This window comes from Solanum verrucosum, unplaced genomic scaffold, assembly GCF_900185275.1.
Source record: "Solanum verrucosum unplaced genomic scaffold, falcon-dt-bn FXZP01000183.1, whole genome shotgun sequence".
Lineage (NCBI taxonomy): Eukaryota > Viridiplantae > Streptophyta > Magnoliopsida > Solanales > Solanaceae > Solanum > Solanum verrucosum.
In genome coordinates this window covers 5756309-5776696 of record NW_026020430.1, presented here as the reverse complement: position 1 = coordinate 5776696, position 20388 = coordinate 5756309, and the positions used below count along the sequence as shown (strand labels likewise).

The window sequence follows — 20388 nt, the reverse complement described above, 5'->3', positions numbered from 1 at the left end:
ATGTTTATCATCTTGTCCAATTAATATTTTCATTAAGTCGTTCGTGCACATTTGAACTTCCATCATTACTTATTCTATCATTTGCTTTCTTAGATAGGAGTACCAGTGATGCTCTTCTATGGTAGGACACTAGTATTTCAAGTCTTGAATTCTCATTGTCTTGTAAAGGTGAATTCAAAATTAATCCTTCCATTGAACTCGAGTTCAAATTTTGACATGGGGATTACCAAAAATAATTTTCTGAAGAGATTCTTAGTACATGGATGCAATGAATTTTATTGACTTATGAGTACATGATGGCATAATCTCTTCAGAAAAACAAGTCAATAGAAAAGATGATGAAATTAGCTGCATAACGATGCTCAAAGTCTTCAAATCGCTAGCATGTACATTGTTGAACATACCCCCTTCCCCCTAAAACAAAATACAAAGTAGTAATTCTTATTCCCAATGATACATAACAACACACAGGGGTCGGTTACTGGGATTAGGATACTAATACAAGTATAGAACTTGGGTCTGTCATTCCAAACCAAACAAACCTCACAAGAGTTTTAACTCTTTATAAGCTGATGCAGTAAATTAGCTTAGCCAAGAGGTAATAGTTGATGGCATGTGAGGTCTTCGACATAGCACTTTATGGCTTAACCTGCTATACAAAGGAGGATTAATAGCATGAGGGTGAATTTCCATTGCTAATGTGCAGCATCTTCTTTCATTATCCGAACAAAACCAGGCAGGTCAAACCTTGGTCCAGCCACTGTTCGGTATATGTAAAGTTTATCAACAGGGCAGCTTCTTGGCTGCGTGTCCAGAAGACCCGTTTCATCTATAACTTCAATATTAAGCCTAGGCATCTTCTGACTTAGCAGCTTACAGGCTCCAAAACTTACTGAACAAGAAGACATCCAAAGGGATCTCATTGTCTCCAGTTTTGCAGCATTAGCCAAAAGAGCGTCGTCACCAAAGGGGCAGTCTCTGATCTCTAGTTTTCTGAGGCTCTCACATCCAGAGAGTACATGGTGGAGGCCCATATCACTATCCCCAACAAAGGCGACGGAAAGCATCTCTAACTTTTTAGCATGGGTCCCAATGTACTCAAACACACGGTCAGTAAGAAGGCCAGAAAGAGAAAGTCGCCGCAACTCTTTGCATTGTTCCACAATTTCCCCAAAACCAGCATCAAGCGGTTCAAGAGTCAAGTAATCAGGAGTTCGAGGTTCCAAAATACACAAGCGAAAACGAACCATGTTAGGACTGTTTCTAGCAATAGTAATCAAAGCGGCATTTGTCATTTGGCGGCAGAAGTATAAAACTGTTTGGAGCTTAGGGCAGCCATCTGAAACAGCTACAAGTCCCTGCTCTGTCAGGGAAACATTTGGTTCTGGATCAAAGGGATCAGAAGGAAACACCCTAAGTTCTTGCAGGTCTTTACAGGTAACGGCAAGCGCCTGGAGACCGGTATCTTCAATGTAGTCTAGTACCTGTAGTCACATTTATTCAAAGTGAAATGTCTTAAACACTAAGCAACTATTCCAAGCTTGTAGCAAGAAAGATTAAAGAACCATTAGCAGGAAATTCTTTGAATGTCACAGGAAAAGAGAACAGATAAAAAAGTCTTCGGCATTAAGATTGATAAATATGTCATATGGCCATTGCGTATGAGAATTATACAACCAAAGAATGTATCTTCTAGATCCTACTTCATGTACAGGTCTATAACTTCAACTTAAGGTAAAGGTGAATTATTTTAGCCAATCTTATGAGTGGAAAGTATCTGCATATCATGATTTTTATCCTAGATATCCTTGCCGTCAACAGAATTTACAGGTAAAATTTTGTGTGCTTCTCTTATAAACAATCCCTTGGCTTCAAGGCTCAAGATATCATGCTCTTAAGTTATCAGAATGTTGTGACTGAAAACATAGGCAAGTAAAGTAAAGTAAAGCACTGGAACATACCCACAATCTCTGCAAATTATGACACAGACTTATGAGCTTGTTAAGATGAGGGTTTTGAATAGTAGCATAGCTTAAATTCAATGAGGTGAGTCTGGAGCAAACTGGATATACAGCTGGAAGGTAAGCTGGCATGACATCCCAAAATCCAGACAAGCCTTCAAGTATCTTGCAGCCTGAAAAAGCTTCTTGGAGGTTTGAGAAAACATCAGGCTGTAACTGTACCTCAGAAGAGTATGCACCTGTACCAAATTCAACCAATTGGGAAGCACAAGACAATATGTGTGGAAGTTTCTCAAGGGGGACAGCTTGACTGAGCCGAAGTGTCTTCAAATTAGGAGAACGTGCAATGAGACTCTCTAGATGTGATAAGCTGATCTCAGAACCCAAACAAGAAATGTTAAGTGACACCAGTGACGTACAACCATCAGGAAAATGACTGAGCCAATCACTACTTAGGTCCTCCAATTCACTTTCTCCCAAGTCTAGTTCAGTGAGATTTCTGCATGAGAAAAAAAGTGCAAATAACAATTTCAATTCTTTCTGTAAGTGTATGGGAGATGCCCATTATGTTAAGCAGCAATCAAATAAGTAAGGCAATAAAAGGGACCGACCTGCAGTTAGCGGCAATGGCAGCAAGTCCATCGGTAGTAAAGCCTTCACAAGACAACAAGACCAAGACCTTGAAATGATGAAATGAGGTGGAAATCAAGTCCAAGGAGTCATCAGTGACAACCATTCGCTTGAGTCTAATTTCCTCAAGCCAAGGGTAAGAGGGAGACATTGCAGCAATCCAAGGTTGAAGATAGGCACCCCATCCCTCAGGAACGAGATTAAAGTCGGCAAAATGGGGCTTTCCTTTGAGATAGATAGATGTGAGTTGAGGGAAGCGTGTGATCATAATCTCAGGGCTAACGGCGTAGCAGTTGCCGATGAAGACACTCCTCCTAGAGCGCCTCTCGAGCTCGTACCACGACTTAGAGACTAAGGATATACTGTTACGGTCCTTGTGTGAGGTTAACAAGGAGAAGAGGTGCTTCAACACTTGTTCAGGGAATGACGACGAAGACATTGTTGTTCAGATCTGGAAGTGGAAGAGGAAGAGGAAGAGGATGATTTATTGTTGGAAATGGATAGTTAGTTAACTAACTTAACCAGGGTTGGGTTAAGTTTAGTTTAGTTTAGTTGTCGGTGCTCATATTAATTATTGTGGATACTTTTTTATTTATTTATTCTTTCTTCTCTTAATTGTCTTTCCATTTTTAAACATGAAATTGATTGAAAATCATTCATTATATATATTATTATTTAAAAGAAGCTGTCTTTGTATATTTTTAGTATAACCTCTCACATATCACTTAAGGTAAAGTCCATGATATTATTTCATTTTGTAAGTAAAATAGTTGATTATTTCATTACAAATTTTAGATTACATTTTGGACCGTTGCGCTTTTGGAATTAAACTCCATCCATATCCATAACATGGTCTCAGTACTACACAAACACAAACTCCAAAATTAATTAATTATACTCATCATCAAAATGGGAGATGAGCTATTAACACACACACTCACACTGGTACTGACAAGAAATGTAATCCCTCTCCCTCTCCATGGCTTCAATCAACTCTAGCTCTTCTTTTTTTTGTTTTGTTTTTATTGCTGCTAGGAACAGAATAGTACTCCCTCCATTCATCACAGTGGTCCAATCTGTGATGAACAACTCATCATGGAATTTGAAAATGATTCATTCATTAGTAATTAAGTAATCCCTCATGCCCTAACATTAAGTGCATGGTTGATGCGCTGAGGGATATGATCAAATCAAGTGTAGGCGTCACCATTGCCTTTCACAAAATATGATCCCTTCATCGAGAAATCCTCCTATTCAGAATCTGACTACTCTATCAGATCCTGATAACGACCAAGAGGAAATCCAAGCATCAAACGGCCTTAGCCTTAAAACTGATCAAGTACTAAAGTTGCACCAAGAAAAATTGAGGAAAAGACCCGAGTTCAACAACAACTTCTAATGCAGAAAGATGAGAGGCAATCAGACTGCTTTGGATTTGCTCAGGGAGGAAAACAGCAGCCTCAGGATGAAGGGGGATAATTTCATTGAGCTCAAGGCATCAAACAAGGGTTTTTTGAAGAGCACATCTCCTAAGCACTAGTAGTATATTCAATGATTATACTTTTTGTTCATTTGCTACTATACCTCAAAAATTATTCTTTTTAGTATAGGAAGAGTATCATTTTAATTTGAATAGTATTCTTTTGACAACTGAATCAAACAGAGAATGAAAAAGCTTGTTTAGACAAAGTGGAGTCATTGTTTTATCATAACCCTTCTTATTTGGAGACACAAGAATGGCAATACATCTCAATTAACTTAGTAATAAGTGATTATTTACTCTGATAAGCAAAAACAATATGAATAAAGCTGTAGTACATGGTGTGAATATTTAATACTAAAACAATAAATTATACCAAAATCCAATCTGTACCAACAATGCAGCAGCAATTACAGACCAAAGACCAGAATTGCACTAAAAACTGATGCTAGAGGAATTGCAGAGTGAAATGAGAATGAGGCAGAAGGCTGAAATGGCATGAAAGGTCCAGGAGCAACCATAGCATCTGGATTTGGTGGGCTGAGAGTTGAAGGTATAGTGGGCAGTGAAGAATCACTTGGAGCAAGCTCTGAGCCACCAGGTGAAGGAAACAGAGGAGTTATATCTGGAGAAAGTGAAGGTGAAGAAGATATTGGTGGCAATGCAGGTGCAGCTGAAATAGTTGAAGCTGGCATGCTAGCTACACAAGAATAAAAAGATTGGCAAATCAACAAAATCATGAGTGGAATCAAGAATGGCTTTGTGGAAGTGGAAGCCATTAATGAATGGTGTGGACACCCTTTTGACTATTCTTGGCACAGAAATAGTAAAGGTATTATCTTTGGTGAAAAGAATGACATTAGGATTATCAACAAGCTAAGAAGACAGCTTGGAATGTATTGGCAATGGGACAAGATTGGTTAATGGTAATTGTTGAGATATCACATGAGCTTGTTTGTCCTCTTCCTCTATGGAATTTTCTCTATCTGACAAACCATTTTCAAAATTGTGTCTGGCACCTCCACCATCTTGAAAATCTCAATAAGTAACTTGAAAAATATGTTACTATAAACTGGCATATACAGATAACTATTCGCATGATCATTTCATTTAATATTTAAATCATTTCTGCAGACGATTCGTAAGCAGGTGAAAAAAGAAACAAAAAAGGTCTAAGTAAGCATGTTCAGGAATTTGGAATCTTGTGTAGGTTGGAGTATGGTAGGTCCATTCTATAGTCTTATGACATATTGAGCTCATAGGAATGTGATATTTCCCACATACGGATACGGTTCAGGAAAGTGAATAAATACACCATCTTATCTAACCTTCCATTTTTCAAATCAAAACTTCTTGTTGCTGCAAATATAAGTAACACAGAAGATTTGAATATGCTCTAACAGGTTACACACCAAAGATTACTACCGGGAATGGGGAGGAAAAACTGAAAGAACAAAAAAATATCTTGCCTATACTGAATTATGTGAATGGAAACAAAACCTTCAACTCTCAAAATTTCCTAAAAATTGATAATTACATCCTACACCTGTAAAAATAAACCTCAGAAATGCTGCATACTTAAATGTGCAGGGCCATGAACTTCCATTTCACCTAAAGGCAATAGCCACCAGCACATTGATTTCAACTGAACATTTTCTTTTTTTATATTTTGCATCCATCAGTTGTATTATTTGCTACATAATTGTTGTTCACTTTGCGGGCCAATCTTGTTTTAAAACCAAAGGAGGTAGCCAAGTAAGCGCTGTTGTGTAGAGTCACCATGCAGATTTTGCCTGTTTATCTGAGTTCTTCCCCCTGTCAAGTTTACAAATGTGACAATAGATCTTTTTCTGCAAGAATAACCATCTTATTCATGAAACACTTTGGAAGATGGCTGCCTTCAAGTGAGAATCAAGATCAAGCTTCATATGTTAAGTGATCAAGCCCAAAGAAGCCCTTCATAGCCAAATTCACCGTGATTGGTTGCTTCACTTTGTTCAATGGTGGAATCAACATACTGTCCCAGAAGATCTGATGATCTTTCAGCTGGAATGCCGTAGTCTTTGAGAATACTAGCTGAGGCAGACATGGCTTCCTCCCTTTCCAGAACCACCAGAATATTGTCTTCAAATTCAAACACTAAATATTTGCCCTTGGATGCTGCACAAACAGATAAATTTGTAAATGCTCAGCTAAAGTGAAAAGAAACCTCAACTACGTATATTACCACTTACAATCTACAAGATGAGCCAAATGGTGAATGTTTTTAATTCGGGTGCCATTCAACTTCAAGACCTGCCAAGTAAATTAAAAATTGAGACTTCATAGAAGCAGCATACAACAACTATGCCTCAACTCCAAGCTAGTTGGGGTCGGCATATGAATCCACTTCATTGAAAAATCACCCGTGACTTAATTTGAAGTTTGATGTTCACACTAATTATTGTTTACAATTCAACTGGTAGGAATATAACATCTAAGTGAATACGAATAACTTACCTGCTCATTGCTCATATCCTCATATCCAATATTTACTTCATTTGCCAAGACCTACAAGCAAAATAAACCATTGAATGTGGCATTATTTTCGTAATTAACCCCTCGGCATCATTTAGAGGTGAAAAAATGGTAAGCAAGTGATAAGGTATACTAGAACCCCAAGGGTGACAAATGGGCAGGCTAAAGCCTATTTAACCATTTTGCCACCTCTATCATCACCCTTGGGATAATGTGCCCTGTTCCTCCACCATGTCCCAGGAATGGGTATGTCCTACTATCGAGTCCAGTAATGAACAGAAGAAAGGATAAATATTTCAGTCACTATATCCATGAACTGATTTACCAAGGCCAAAACTTACTCCATACATACCTGAGATAGTACAACAATCTGTTCACCTTCGAACTTGGCCAAAGAGTATCGAGCCTTGGTCAATAGTTTTAGCTAATAAAATTAAAAGAAGACAATCAAGACAAGTAAATATTTCTAATCATTGACTTATCAAAACAGAACAAAAAAGAAGTTTTAATCATTGCGAGCAATCATCATTTTGTCAAGACTTACCCCAATGCTATCTTCTTCTTCCCTGCCAAATAAAATATGAATGTGTTGTTATCAGAGAGAGAACTCTTATACTAATATGTACTTGAAAACTAGCAAATTGCTAGCTACGTATAACTATACGAGGGATTATGGAAAATCTTACTCTATTAGTGGTTCGGATAGTGGGGTAAACACCAAGCCTGCAACTATTAGGTATGAAGGCTGACCACCTTCTATGTGATAAGGAACCTTCAGATGAGAGCAAACAGATCTATATAAATTAAACTGAGATTCAAGTGATGTCAACAAAAAGACCAAGGGTCAGCTAACATTTATTTTATACCAAATGCACACGCGGCTTCAAAACTGCTTGAACTTTCATAAATTCTCCCGCTCTAATGATACCAAGCTCAACTGAATCACCAGTGAATCTGAAAAGGAAAAAACATTTTTTTGAAAAATATACAGTAGCATGTGCATACTTTATAAATCAACATGCAGGATCAACATCAACATGGAAGATGGGGAGAGTTTGGAGTTTTGACATTAGGGATTCAGTGAAATACTAGCATTAATTGATATCCATTTCAAAGTCACCAAGGAAATGGATCCACGGGGAGAAAAACAAAAAAACAAAAAAGACTATTCAACCTTCATAGTATACAAAATGATAGCATTCCCTGCTAGCTTTGGCAAATTTTAATTGAAGCAGAAACTTATGTGGAAAAGACAAAGGGGGAAGTGTTGCCTTGAAAATCGGTAACCATTACATGAACTAACAGTCAGAGTTTGACATTCAAACTGAACATTAAGTGCATAATGTTTTTCAAACGTAGTATCAAGTATGTAATGAAAAAATGTTTGTCAAACATACCAATGCCTTTTAATGCAAATTTAACTTCTTGCAAGTAATTAAACATTACTTTTGACTAATGAGATAGCGAAAAGCTATACGTTCACTTGATCGAAACGGCACTGTTCCTTCACACCCAACATGAACACCATCAAAGCTAACAATGACATCGCCCTGGAAAAATGTGCCAAATATTATTCGACTTAGTGACATTACCAAATCAACATGTATATGAAACAATTATCGAAAGAAAATTTCTGTAGTAACTTAACTAACAACATAAGAAGAGAAAAAATCAAATAAGCTAATGTAGAAATAGGTCGGACTAACTAAACATGATCAAAGATTCTAGTATACTCCTCTTTTCCATTCATTAATTTAGTAATAGGACATTAACTGGATGTTCTGGCAAAATGAATACTAGATACCAACAGAATATCCATGTCATGCACATCTATGGTGCATGTTAATCAATGTTGTAAAAGTAGCAATTAATGAAAAGAATGTAAAATCTATAACTTGAGTCCCTAGTCCATATTCAATCAATCAATAACACCAAATCCCAAACTAATTGGACACGGCGACACGAATCTTCCATGTTCATTATGCTCTATTTAGAGACACATCCTCAGTGGATATTGTTTCAAAGAAGTTATCTGCTATAAAGGAAGGAGGAAGTCAACATAACTATATTAATCAATCACACTATTTTCTAGAAAGAACCGATTGTAATGACTAAATCAAGTTAATTGACACAAATGGACGGAGAAGAAGTGAAGCACACTATTTAATAATGTAGATGCCTGGAGCCATGAGCCTATGACTTCCAGGGGGCTTCTGATGACAACAAAGACTTTTTATTTTAGTTTCTCATTTGTCACTTCCCAGTCAAATTAAATATTTTTTCTTATGGTCCATCCATTTGCAGGTTGCAGTTTAAGTACTACATATTTCAAAAACTTTGAACGTGAAATAAATACCATTAAGCTGAGGCTCTCTGGCCTAAATTAACTGTCATTATCAGAACAGAGCTACCAACTGCTGACATTGATAGTGGTGCAAAGAAATCAATGTTTAACAGTAAAATCAGCAATAACCTGCTGAAATAAAGAATACAAATACCTCTTTCACAACATTACTGATGTCAGAAGTGGGCTCAACTTTCCGGACGAGTACACCCTATCAAACGAAAAACCAGCTGTATAAGAGGACGTCTAGAAGCATTATATGAGTACCAAATTTTCCACACAATCAACTGAGTAACCACTACACATCTATGTCTCAGAACATGTTACTGCCAAGGTGGATTCAGTTGGATGAATTTCAAAATGGGTTTGCTTTCACGTAGGACTAATTTTTTTTCTTTTTCCTGATGAGGCACAAAGTATTATTAGAGACCAGAAGTGTCCAGAACACTGAAGATATTGTAAATGCTGCTTCATTCAGGATGACTTCCTCTTGAATAAAAATCAGTCAACTATTAAAAAGTTCACCACTGGTGTTTATGAAGAAAAGTTAGCTTTACTCAGCTCAAATCCATACCCAAATAAATTCAATTTTTCACACGCTTAAGCCTAAGGATGCCTTCCACATTTTCTTTAAATTGTTTCTCCGAATGTGTTCCTATGTATTCTAATTGATAATTGTCAGCAGCAGGCAACTTTTTTTATTGATCAATGAATTCAGCAATTACACGCACAAAAAGGGAAAACAAAGCACGGACCGTGGAGGGGGGGGCGGGGGTTGATGAACTATACAGAGAAAGACTATCACTCTGAAGAGCAGATGAAGGACTTTCATTCTGTATAGGACATAAACAGACCTCGTTAGATGGCACTTTTAAGCAGGCACGTAGCGCTGGATTTTCCAATTTTTGCAACAACACCCCAAGGCAAGGAAAGCCTGAAAGCATAAGTCAATATTGTGATTAAGGATAGCAGGGAAGCAAATAACATAAGCAAAATTCTTAGGCACCAACAAAAATCCATGATCCCCTGTGCAGCCAACCCCTTATTTCCACGACTCTTAAACACATTAATAATGCCAATTTTTTAGTTATTTCAGAAACACCTTATACTCTCCTTTTTCCTTTCACAGAACCAAGTGGTGTACGTGCTTCTTCCACATATGCCTTCAGGTCACAGGCTGAGCTGCTCGGTGAAGTTTCCATTCATCCAGCCGCCTTCTCATTAGCAAACCCAACCACCGTCTGGAGTTAAATGTTTCTCTTAATCCCTCTCCCATCAAGCATCATCATTACACAATAACAGATAGACATCATGACAATCCAACAGGCAACAACAAAGCTACTTGATTGGCAAATGAAATAGGAGCAGGTGGAGTGGTCAGTTGGTTAGATTCAAAATAAGCTCATATTTGAAGTTTAGAACTGAGTATTTTCTATAACATGTAACTCAAAAGTATGCTTTATTTAAGTCTACATTTGCATATTAATTGATTTTTCCAGCAACACAATCGAACTTAAGAAATCCAAGCTTGATGTATATTAAAAACAGATATGGAATTTGGACCAAACAGATTGAAATGAAGCTAATCTCCGAGATCAGTCAGTTGTCATAATCTAATCCAAGAAATAAATAATCTTCGTTAAACTATGTAGCTGGAAACAAAACAGACTGTTTGCAAATCCCTAGCCATTTAGGTGGCCTGAATGAGCAGATACTGCCAGAAAAGGAGACAGACTCACCACAATACTTCCCATTCCTCTCGTAGTCTTCCAAAAAATGAGATACAACTGTAGTAGGTATTACATAACCAATATTTTCAGCATCATCGGATCTGTAAACCTAAAGAAGTAGTTGGGTAAGCAATACCAATATGAAAGCAACACATAAAGTAAAAAACAAATAACATGAGATTCTTGAAGAAGATCATAACTTTGTCAAACATAGTGGAAGAACAGTATGCTGATTATCATGATTTTTAAGGCAAATGCACTAGAAAACATTTTATACCCTGAGGAGTTATTGAACTCATTCAGTAAATAGATCAAGCAAAATAAAAAAAGAAGTGTCAAATACAAAAAGTGATTTGAAGAACTGTTGATAGAGCTCATGACCATAAGCATGTTACCACCCCTAGTTGGCCCAAGCGATAGTATTATGGTTTGCCTTGGGGCGAGCTCTTAAATTAGCATCAGAATGTCTTTTAAAACAGATGAAGATAACTGCAGCGATAAAATAAACTACTTCAATTATGTGATTAAGTGATCATTTCAAACTAGTTGCATTACAAAAGTTCCCTAAAAGAGAGGACTCTGTGTAAACTAAAGTGACAAGCCCAAAGAAGCAAGAATCTGGTCACATGAATAACCATTATCCAAATCTGACAAGCAACTACCTGAAATGCAACTCCAATGCAATCTCCATCATCATTGAATGCAGGACCACCACTATTACCTAAAAGTCTTGCAATTAGTAGCAGCAACTATGTTAAAGCAAGAAAAAATACAACTATAGATCTGAGTATGTAAACATGGATAAGTTCTAATACAAGATCGATAAGAGTAAATTTCTACGGGCTGATTATAGGAACGGTCTTATTTCAACATCCATTTACCAGGATTTATTGCTGCATCTATTTGAATGCCCAGCAGCTCAGATGATCCACGAGCATATGATGTAACCTATTGATGAAGACCAACCTATGAGTTAGCACTTTTAATCAATATCTAGGAAATCAAAATCAGGCTGTATCTATCACTAGTAGCAAACAGAAGATTGTCTAGTTGTGATAATCAACTGTTCTCCAACCTATAGAACTGACTGGAATTCAAGCGAACAACTATTTGCTTCAATACTCTTAACTGTAGCCACAACCTTAAAAAGTGGGAATAATAAGGGTGTAATGGGTTTGAATGTAACAAAACAAAGAAAAACAATAACGATAACAATAACAATAACAATAACAAAGAATAATGTCTCTATAAAAGTACCTCGCATTTCGTTAAGGCAAATCAACATGCTTAATAGCAGGTCACTGATGGAAGATCAATATTCACATTGACTAGGTTATGCAATTGTTATTTTAATTTAGGATCATGAAACCTGATTAATAGTGGATAAACCCCCTTTAAGTATAGGTTTCTGTTTTTGGCAAGAGAATCTACAAAATTAGACATTATAACTGTAAACAGTTCATGCATTGGCCAAGGTTGTGACTATCGTGCATGATTTAAGCAAGTTTCTTTTCCTAACACTATCCATTTATTAATCTAAGTTGTAGCAATCAATACCCTTTGATATTGAATAGATCATGACATGATGAGAACAATACCATTCATCAGTAAACGAGAACAAGAAGTTATAGTATACCTAGGAAAAAACAAAGGACCGCATTGGTCAAAGAGTACTATCTAAATTCTTAAGGTAGGTAAAAACATCTACAAGTCCGTCATTAAGCTAAGGAATAAACTAATACTATGAGAGGTGAACATAAACAAACCTCAATTCTTGACACCACCCCCTTTGTCACAGAGATTGTATCTCCTCCAAGTGGATAGCCAACCACAGTTACAGCATCCTGCAAAAGGAAAAGGACCAGCTTAATATATAAGCTATATGTGTTTCATCAGATTCGGCAAGAGATAAGGGTTCTTTAATAAGTCATGGTCATGGAAAATAGAAATTACGCCAGCAACACAAAATATGTAGTAGCAGAGGTTCTACAAACATCAAATGACAAACAAAAAGGCAACAAGATTATGTTATAGTGATCATAAGTCCAAAATTGGCTCTTCCCCAAATTTCTTTCGAAGATTTTTATTGAAAATCAGTGACGGCGGCAAAGACAGCAGCGTTTGAACGCTTGATCGACTACGGAAGCCATTGGCGGAGCAGTATAGGGATAGGAAAAAGGACTTGCATTTGGTGTTCATTGACCTAGAAAAAGCTTACAATTAGTTCTGACAGAGGTTCTACGCGGATGTTTGGAACCAGAGGTGTTCCAATCATGTACATTAGAGATATTAAGGACATGTATGATGGAGCTAAGATCCGGATGAGGGCAGTGGGAGGAGAATCCAGTCACTTTCCAGTTGTGATGGGGTTGCATCAGGGATCGACTCTTAGCCCGTTTTTATTAGCTTTGGTGATGGATTTTCTGATGCAACACATTCAAGGGCAGGTGTCTTGGTGCATGTTATTTGTCAATGATATTGTATTGATTGATGAGACGCGTAGCTGGATTAACGACAAGATGGGGGGTGTGGAGACAGACCCTAGAATCTAAGGGGTCGTTTGGTTGGGAAAAGGTTATCCTAGGATTAATTATCTTGGGATTAGTTATCCAGGGATAACTTATCCCACCATGTATATGGGATAACTTATCCCATCACTATGGTATAAATGGTGGGATAAGTTATCCCAAACATAACAACCAAACAAGAAACCAAAATATTATCCCAGGACTATTTTTTTATCCCATGACTATTTATTCTTATCCATCACACCAAACGACCCCTAAAGGTTTAAGACTAAGCAAGTTCAGTGAAGTGCATCGTGTAGCTGACGTGCAAGTGAGGTTGGATTGTCAAGTCATCTCCAAGAAAGGGAGTTTCAAGTACCTAGGGGCTATTATCCAAGGCAATGGGGAGATTGACGAAGATGGCATACATCGCACTGGTGCGGGGAGGTTGAAATGGAGGCTAGCATTTGGCGTCTTATGTGATAAAAAGTTGCCAATAAGACTTAAAACATAAGTTCTACAGAGAAGTAGTTAGACTGATTTGTTGTATGGGGTGGAGTGTTGGCTAGTCAAGAACTGTCATGTCCAGAAGATGACAGTTGCGGAAATGAGTATGTTAAGATGGATGTGCGGGCTTACTAGAAGAGATATGGTTGGAAATAAAGATATTCGGGCCAAGGTGGAAATGGCCTCTGTGGCAGACAAGATGCGGGAGGCTAGACTGAGATGGTTTGGGCATGGAGGAGATGCACAGACACCCCAGTAAGAAGGTGTGAGAGGTTGACAAGGTAGAGGTAAGGTCTGCGTAGACTTTACCCTCCTCAAACCCCACGTGTGTGACTATACTGGCTATGTTGTTGTATTTTCCCTGAGAACAAATGTAGAATAAATATAATATTCTTTCTTTGAAGGTATAATCCCACTGAAGAAATAGCTAAGCATTTACTTGGATATCAACCGTAGAAGCTTACTATCAAATGCGAAGCTGCCATACAATTAAAGAATTCACATAATCATACATATCATAGACAAATCTCGACTCAAGGATAGGACATCCACAAACTTAATTTATCCAAGATCAAGTGCAATTGACTAATATAGCAAGCAGACATCAATTAGATAGGTGGGAACTTTATTCAGTATGAACACTTGCAAAGGGTGTTGTTGGCTTATCCCAATTTCTTTGACAAATTTAGACCAACATGAAAATGAGAAAGTACGTCTTCAGGGAAAAAAGCATATATAAAGTTACCCATGGGACAGCTTTTTAAAAAATGGAATTGACAAATGAGAAGTACCTGCAGACGAGGCAACCGTCCAAAACTAAGGGGCTCAGCTCCCTCCCAGAATTCCTTGCTTTCCACGGATAGCAAAGCTATGTCACACGCTACCCCTCTAGCTAGAACCTACATGTCATACATGATGAGAATTAAGCACCACATAATTAGGTTACTTTGGTCTAAGTTGTCAACCTACCTCACCATAGTTGCACCCTTAAAACTACTATTTATAATACTAGAATGATTTCTAAGTGATGCAGGCATTTAAAACTTATCATGAAAAGCATACCTTAGCAACATATTTTGTGTCATCTCCCCTTTTCTTCACTTTGACCTGCCACCAAAAATATTAATTAAGCTAAAAACCAGCATTTGAAAGGCAGATGGAGTAGAAAATGTAACTCATTTGGGTGATAGAAGACCACCTAAATAGCAGGTCTTCAACAATAGTGAATACTGAATACAAAGTTGGCCACTATGTATATACTTGAGATGAGTGTGTCATAAAAGTGCAGGTGGTAATGTGGAGATAGATATTATCCCAAAAACACAATGGATTGATTAGTGAACAAAATGGACTTAGATTAGCTAATATGGACTGTTGGTGATCAATTCTTTATGGGTAAGGTTGGATCGGATATGAGCTAGATAATCAAAATTATGTTTCTTTGAAGGAAAAGATGCATTTTCTATCCTCCTTTTTTTATTTTGCAGAATGCCGTCCAAAGTTTCTAAGCCTTCAGCCCTTCACTTTGCCATCCACATTTTTCTTGTAAAAAAACTACAAAAATGAGGGTAAACGAGCCGCACTTACCTTTCTGTTTCTAGTTTCCTATCTGGGAAGTCATACAGCCTTGTCCAGATAATTTGGAAAAAATTGACCACAAATCGTTAGTCTTGCCTTCCCACTAGGTTTTCACCGGTGAAAGGGTCAGGATGACAAAGTGAAATAAATTTCAATAGTTGGACGTGGAGTCCGATCCTAAAACTGTGGATGGCATATTGCAAAGCCATAAATATATGGATGACAAAGTTCAAATTTACCTTTTCTCTATACTCATCCCAAGCTGTTATTAATCATTTATGAAATAAAAGAAAAAGAAAAAAATCTGACCTCCTTCGCCCTTTAAAGAAAGTACAAATAAAATGATTTTTTTTCCGTAAATGTAGTAATGCATGTTTTCTCGGGTCAGTGTGGCCGTCCAGCTTTGGTTTGATAGACCATGTCTTAGATGACTAAGATACATTGTTCACAATGGGAGGGGAAAGGATAAATTCGTTTACCCACACCTGAAGGTTCATAAAATAACCTAAAATTATAATGATATACTTGTTCTGATTATTGGTTGACACCAAATTGTTATTAGAGACGTCCTTTTATTTAATTTAGAGGAGAGAGGGGCATAAATAATAAGAATTTGTATACTTATAAAGGGAAGGTTAAAACCTCAGAGGTACCTGTGTATCATGTTCAACACAATGCGCATTCGTCAAGAGCTTCCCATCACCAATCATGAAAGCACTGTATGAATCAAACTAAAGTCAGACTTGTAGGCTATCCTGCCCCCTCCCACCTTAAAAGGATCAGCCTACCAGATATAGTAGACAATATCAGAAAATAAACGCATTACAGAACTACTTTTTACAAAAAAAAAAAAAAAACTGAAGGTAAATATTGCATTACAGAACAACTCTTCATAGGAAATTTCCCACAATTTTTTAAGTAGATAGAAATGAGGAAGAGCATACCTTCCAGTACTTGTGAACTGTCTTTGTTTCTGCCAAGGAAGGGAATAATCTGGAGCAGTATGTGTACAGTAAACCTTGAAGCAAACAACATGGAATGGAGGAAAATGAGTAAACACTACTAAAATTATCATGCAATCCATTTAAAAGCCATTCACAAGTGCACTTGCAGACATGTTGAAAGCAATTTTGACGGACCTATTGATGCCAAAAATGAAACTGGGTAAGATAGACTATCTATTGGGTGTACACCATTCTAAGTGCTGCATAAGTATATTTGAAGTTTACTTTTTATTATCTTTCAACAGGAAGAACCAAACAATAAGAAAATAATTTCATGTGGGACAGGGACAACAACAACCTTACGAATGCCCAGTGACGCAACTGTTGGTTCAAAACGTTAGCGATACATCATACATGAGGTTATTTCATGAATTTCTGTTTCTAAGCAACTAAGGATAAGATGAGTACTGAAGTTGATAGTTTCCTGGGATCCCCTTTTGCTAAAATTTAATGATTCAAATGATCTACACCTTCACCTTGAGATTTGAAGATGAGGCATCCAAACAAATGGCATGCTTACAACATTGCTATGTATTAAAATATATTCACCTTCACAACAGCATTAAGAAAAGCTGCATCTTGAATGCTGCCAGTTTCTACCTGGAAAAGAAAACCAACTTAGGTTCAGCGGCATAGCACAATTGAAAACAATAGTTTTTGGCACATAATTGACTCAAAGAACTTGACAGCAATGCTTGCATTCAGTTGGCAAGCATTTGTAAACACAATGGTAATGAGATATAATTATGTGGGAGATGATGTAAAAAAAACGATGGGAGAGTATCTGGTGAGTATCTTCAGAATGGTTGATAAATAAGGTGTGGCCATACAAGTAGGCATGAGTCTTTGTTCATAATCTTAAATTCTTGGATAAAGCCTTCGCTAATTATCACCCAAATTATTTTATTTTTTAAAAATGAATACCCCTAGCAAATAGTTTGTTTATTGTTTTTTTTAAAAAAGAATACCCTGGCTTATTTGTCATGAAGCCAATTTCAAATTTTTCCCATAACTTAGATGGAATGATCTAAATCTATTGATCCATGCACTTCTCAGTTGGTACTCCTTACACTTTGATAAGTTAAATATGTACGATATGTGTGACGCTGCTTACTATTTATGATTTGTTACATATCGGTTCTTGATTAAGTTTTCACAGAATTAAAATATTCTCAACTTTGAGGTGTTCAATCTTTGTTGATTGGCATAATACATATATGTGCCTTTTAACTTGACCTCATTTCACATTTATGCACTCCAACTTTGGGTGCGCACAAGTAGACACATAAACTTATATAAAGTTGAATAAAAGTAGTCCTACGTGGCATAATACACGTAGGACACCATGTAGGACTCAAATTGCTATGTAGAATTGCCATGTAGTGAAAAAGTGCAAGCCTTTCATGTTCTTCCTCCCCCACCCCCCTCCACACCCACACAGAGTCACGGGACTAACCCCCTTGCCCTTGTTCTGTATATTTCTCAACGACAAGAAATAAGCCAATCACCAAAATAAAAGGAGAGAAGCAGTTGTGTTTCTTACCTGCTGGTCCTTTGAATCTAACATAATTCCTTTCCCTTTTTTCTGCAGACCAAATGATTTAATTGCTGTTGATTGAGATCGTCCTGTTTCACTTGAACTACTCCTGCCATCTGCATTTGCAAAAGGCCCTTCATTTTTTGATCTCCGTGAAAACTTCTGTTTACCAGCTACTTTCTGAATTCATGGCTTGCTTATTTAATAGAAGTTTAATTCATAAACAACAAGGAAATACTTTTTCCCTAAATTGGAAGAAAGTAAAATGACTTGCTCCAATGAGCATAACCATAAGAACACTCAGTGCAGATAACAACAATTCAAATTGAATCATGTTTTAAGGACCAACAAGAAAAGGTGATTTCATTGTAAGAGATAGTTATATTTAAAGCTTGTGTGGATGTCTGCTTCACAAAATACTTCTTTCAATTTTTATCATCGAGTAACAAAACCAGTAAACAACAAACTTATGCTTTCAACTTATCTTAATTCCTATTTCAGGGGACATTCATTATCTCTTTTGGATCATTAAAAGCATGCAAGAGGTTAAATGAGTGAATACAAGCAAAAATATACACAAACATTTTTTGGCACTGTTAAATTGATGTAACCTTCTCATTCTCCTAAATTTCTGGACTTCTCTCCATTCGTCATTTCTTATCTAATTTCAGGAAATATAAGTTTCAACATTAAAGTCACTCTTGTTTATGAAATGGGCCTTGAGCCTAACTCAACCTCAAAGGCTAGCTCAAGAGGTCAGGATTACCCAAGCCATATAAGAGACTGCCCATCCCCTTCACCATCGATGTGGGTCTTCTTCACACACGCACACATACACCTCACACCAATGGTTGGACATCTGGATCATGGACAATTTAATATGGGGCCCAAACATCGAGAAACGAGAATTGGGATGAATCCTACTCAAATACCATGTCAAACAAATGGAACTCAATCCCAAAAACTAGCCCATGAGGTAACATTTCTCTAACACCATATAAGGAGACCAAGAAACACAAAGTTCAAAAAAAAAATGTTCAAAAAGAAACACATAGTCCACTGATCTGGGACTCAACATTGATAAAGAAATGAAACTTAGGCCTAACTTAACCACAAAAAGCTAGCTCGTGAGGTGAGAACTGCCTAAGACAACATAAGGAGACCAAAAAACCCACACTCCACCGATATGGGACTCAACACCCCCCCCCCCCGCACACTAGGACTGGACAACAAGAGCGTGAACAATATAAGATAGGGACCCAACATCGGATAAACAATTGAATTGGTGTTATCCTCTATGAAATAGACCTTGGGCCTAATGGTATCAGAGCCGCTATGAATGTAATCTAATTAGTTATAAAAATTTAAATTTTGTGTGTATATATGTTTTTTTGTCTCTCTGGCATCAATTGGACCACACCCCTCACTGTTAAGGATGCATATGAGAGTTGGAGTCTATGGAAAGTTAACAAAGCCATCAAGAAGATCTGGATTATGATACCTGCTTGTATTTTTTGGTGTATTTGGTTAGAGAGGAACAAGAGATGTTTTGATGGAGAGTCAACTGCTTTAGGCATTTTGAAGACTAGGTGCACTGAAAATCTGTTTAGTTGGACCAACTTGTATCCTGCTGTTAATGCAGAACAACTTCAAGATTTTACTAACTCATTAGCTCTGGCTTAGATAGTTTGTATAGTTAGCCAGAGATTTTTTTTGTAAGCTCAAATGCCATATCTTGTAAATTTTGCATCATCCTGATGCTGTGATTAATACCACTTATCTTATCAAAAGAAATTGTGTGTGTATATATAATGTAAAAACATATACATATATGTGTAATTCTGCAGTACCCACTACGAATGTTATCTAATTAGTTAGACTACTTCTTACTAACCAAAATGAAGCAGGGAAGAATTATTGACAAACAACCAATAAATGAGAACTCCATTACAATATAAACAGAAAATCAGATTGAAAGGTCAAATAATATCAGAAAAGAAGGTGCACAGTTCCACTTGACTACATTTGAAACTGTCTTTGTACATTTGAGGATTATCCTTTTGTCGTTAGTTTCTCTTTGGTGCACCAATGAGGTTGCTGTATGTATAGTAGATTGGGTGCAGTATGTATGTCCGTATTGTTGAGTAGACTCTCTACTTTATCAGATTTTCCACTTCAATAACATTGTTTTACTTCAGCAAAGTAAATACTTTCAGAATAAAATAAGGGCTAACACAATAGAAAAGTTGCAATCTTTGGCCAAGGAAAGAAGAATCAAAATGCGTTTGAGCTCAATGTGGCCCATTTGATTGACATACTAATTCGACAATTGTGGTTGGATGAATAAAGATAATAATAATAATCGAATGACAAGTAGAATATTAATTTTACCTCAGGAGGAGAGGAGGATGACTTGTTGAGAACTTTTCTCTTATGGTTTTGATTTTGGGAATCAGCTTTAGGAATGAAGAAAGAAGAGGGTCTTAGTGATGTTGAAAAGAGACGGTGAGATGTAAGAGAGCCGCCGGTGGAGGTGAGCACCGAGAACCAGCTGTTTGCGGCCATTCTTTTGTGCTGTTTCCCTTATCTCTTT

At 37.1% G+C, this 20388-nt stretch overlaps 2 protein-coding genes across 5 annotated transcripts; both read right to left on the bottom strand.

Annotated features, from left to right (window-relative positions):
- Positions 1-252: 252 nt before the first annotated feature.
- LOC125807821 (protein TRANSPORT INHIBITOR RESPONSE 1-like) lies at positions 253-3030 on the bottom strand. Its single transcript, XM_049487552.1, has 3 exons — positions 2573-3030; positions 1962-2460; positions 253-1484 (listed from the first exon to the last, which is right to left on the bottom strand). Exons 1-3 carry the CDS (start codon positions 3028-3030, stop codon positions 696-698), a joined length of 1746 nt encoding a protein of 581 aa, XP_049343509.1. The 3' UTR covers positions 253-695.
- A 2753-nt stretch (positions 3031-5783) lies between these two features.
- On the bottom strand, positions 5784-20372 carry LOC125807762 (protease Do-like 2, chloroplastic). 4 transcript variants are annotated; one of them, XM_049487499.1, is made up of 21 exons: positions 20187-20372; positions 17802-17975; positions 16808-16858; positions 16199-16272; positions 15908-15971; positions 14739-14783; positions 14468-14575; positions 12429-12506; positions 11544-11610; positions 11325-11383; positions 10672-10771; positions 9787-9866; positions 9087-9143; positions 8035-8138; positions 7455-7542; positions 7275-7360; positions 7133-7154; positions 6941-7012; positions 6571-6621; positions 6306-6366; positions 5784-6231 (listed from the first exon to the last, which is right to left on the bottom strand). In XM_049487499.1, exons 1-21 carry the CDS (start codon positions 20358-20360, stop codon positions 6011-6013), a joined length of 1836 nt encoding a protein of 611 aa, XP_049343456.1. In that variant the 5' UTR covers positions 20361-20372; the 3' UTR covers positions 5784-6010. The 4 variants fall into 4 exon arrangements, with proteins under 4 accessions (XP_049343456.1, XP_049343458.1, XP_049343457.1 ...); XM_049487501.1 differs by having other exon boundaries at positions 5789-6231; positions 17802-17911; positions 20187-20245; XM_049487500.1 differs by lacking the exon at positions 5784-6231 and having other exon boundaries at positions 6336-6415; positions 6477-6621.
- Between the last annotated feature and the right edge of the window lie 16 nt (positions 20373-20388).

What these genes read in the sequence shown, in the direction of transcription:
- LOC125807821 (XM_049487552.1), bottom strand. Translation starts at nt 3,030, where the DNA reads ATGTCTTCGTCGTCATTCCCTGAACAAGTGTTGAAGCACCTCTTCTCC. An exon ending in GCCATTGCCGCTAACTGCAG is followed by an intron (nt 2,461 to 2,572) that starts GTCGGTCCCTTT and finishes TTTCTCATGCAG; the next exon opens with AAATCTCACTGAACTAGACT. An exon ending in ATAATTTGCAGAGATTGTGG is followed by an intron (nt 1,485 to 1,961) that starts GTATGTTCCAGT and finishes ATGTGACTACAG; the next exon opens with GTACTAGACTACATTGAAGA.
- LOC125807762 (XM_049487499.1), bottom strand. Translation starts at nt 20,360, where the DNA reads ATGGCCGCAAACAGCTGGTTCTCGGTGCTCACCTCCACCGGCGGCTCT. An exon ending in GTGTTGAACATGATACACAG is followed by an intron (nt 14,784 to 15,907) that starts GTACCTCTGAGG and finishes TTTTGGTGGCAG; the next exon opens with GTCAAAGTGAAGAAAAGGGG. An exon ending in CGCTATCTCATTAGTCAAAA is followed by an intron (nt 7,543 to 8,034) that starts GTAATGTTTAAT and finishes TTTCCTTTTCAG; the next exon opens with ATTCACTGGTGATTCAGTTG.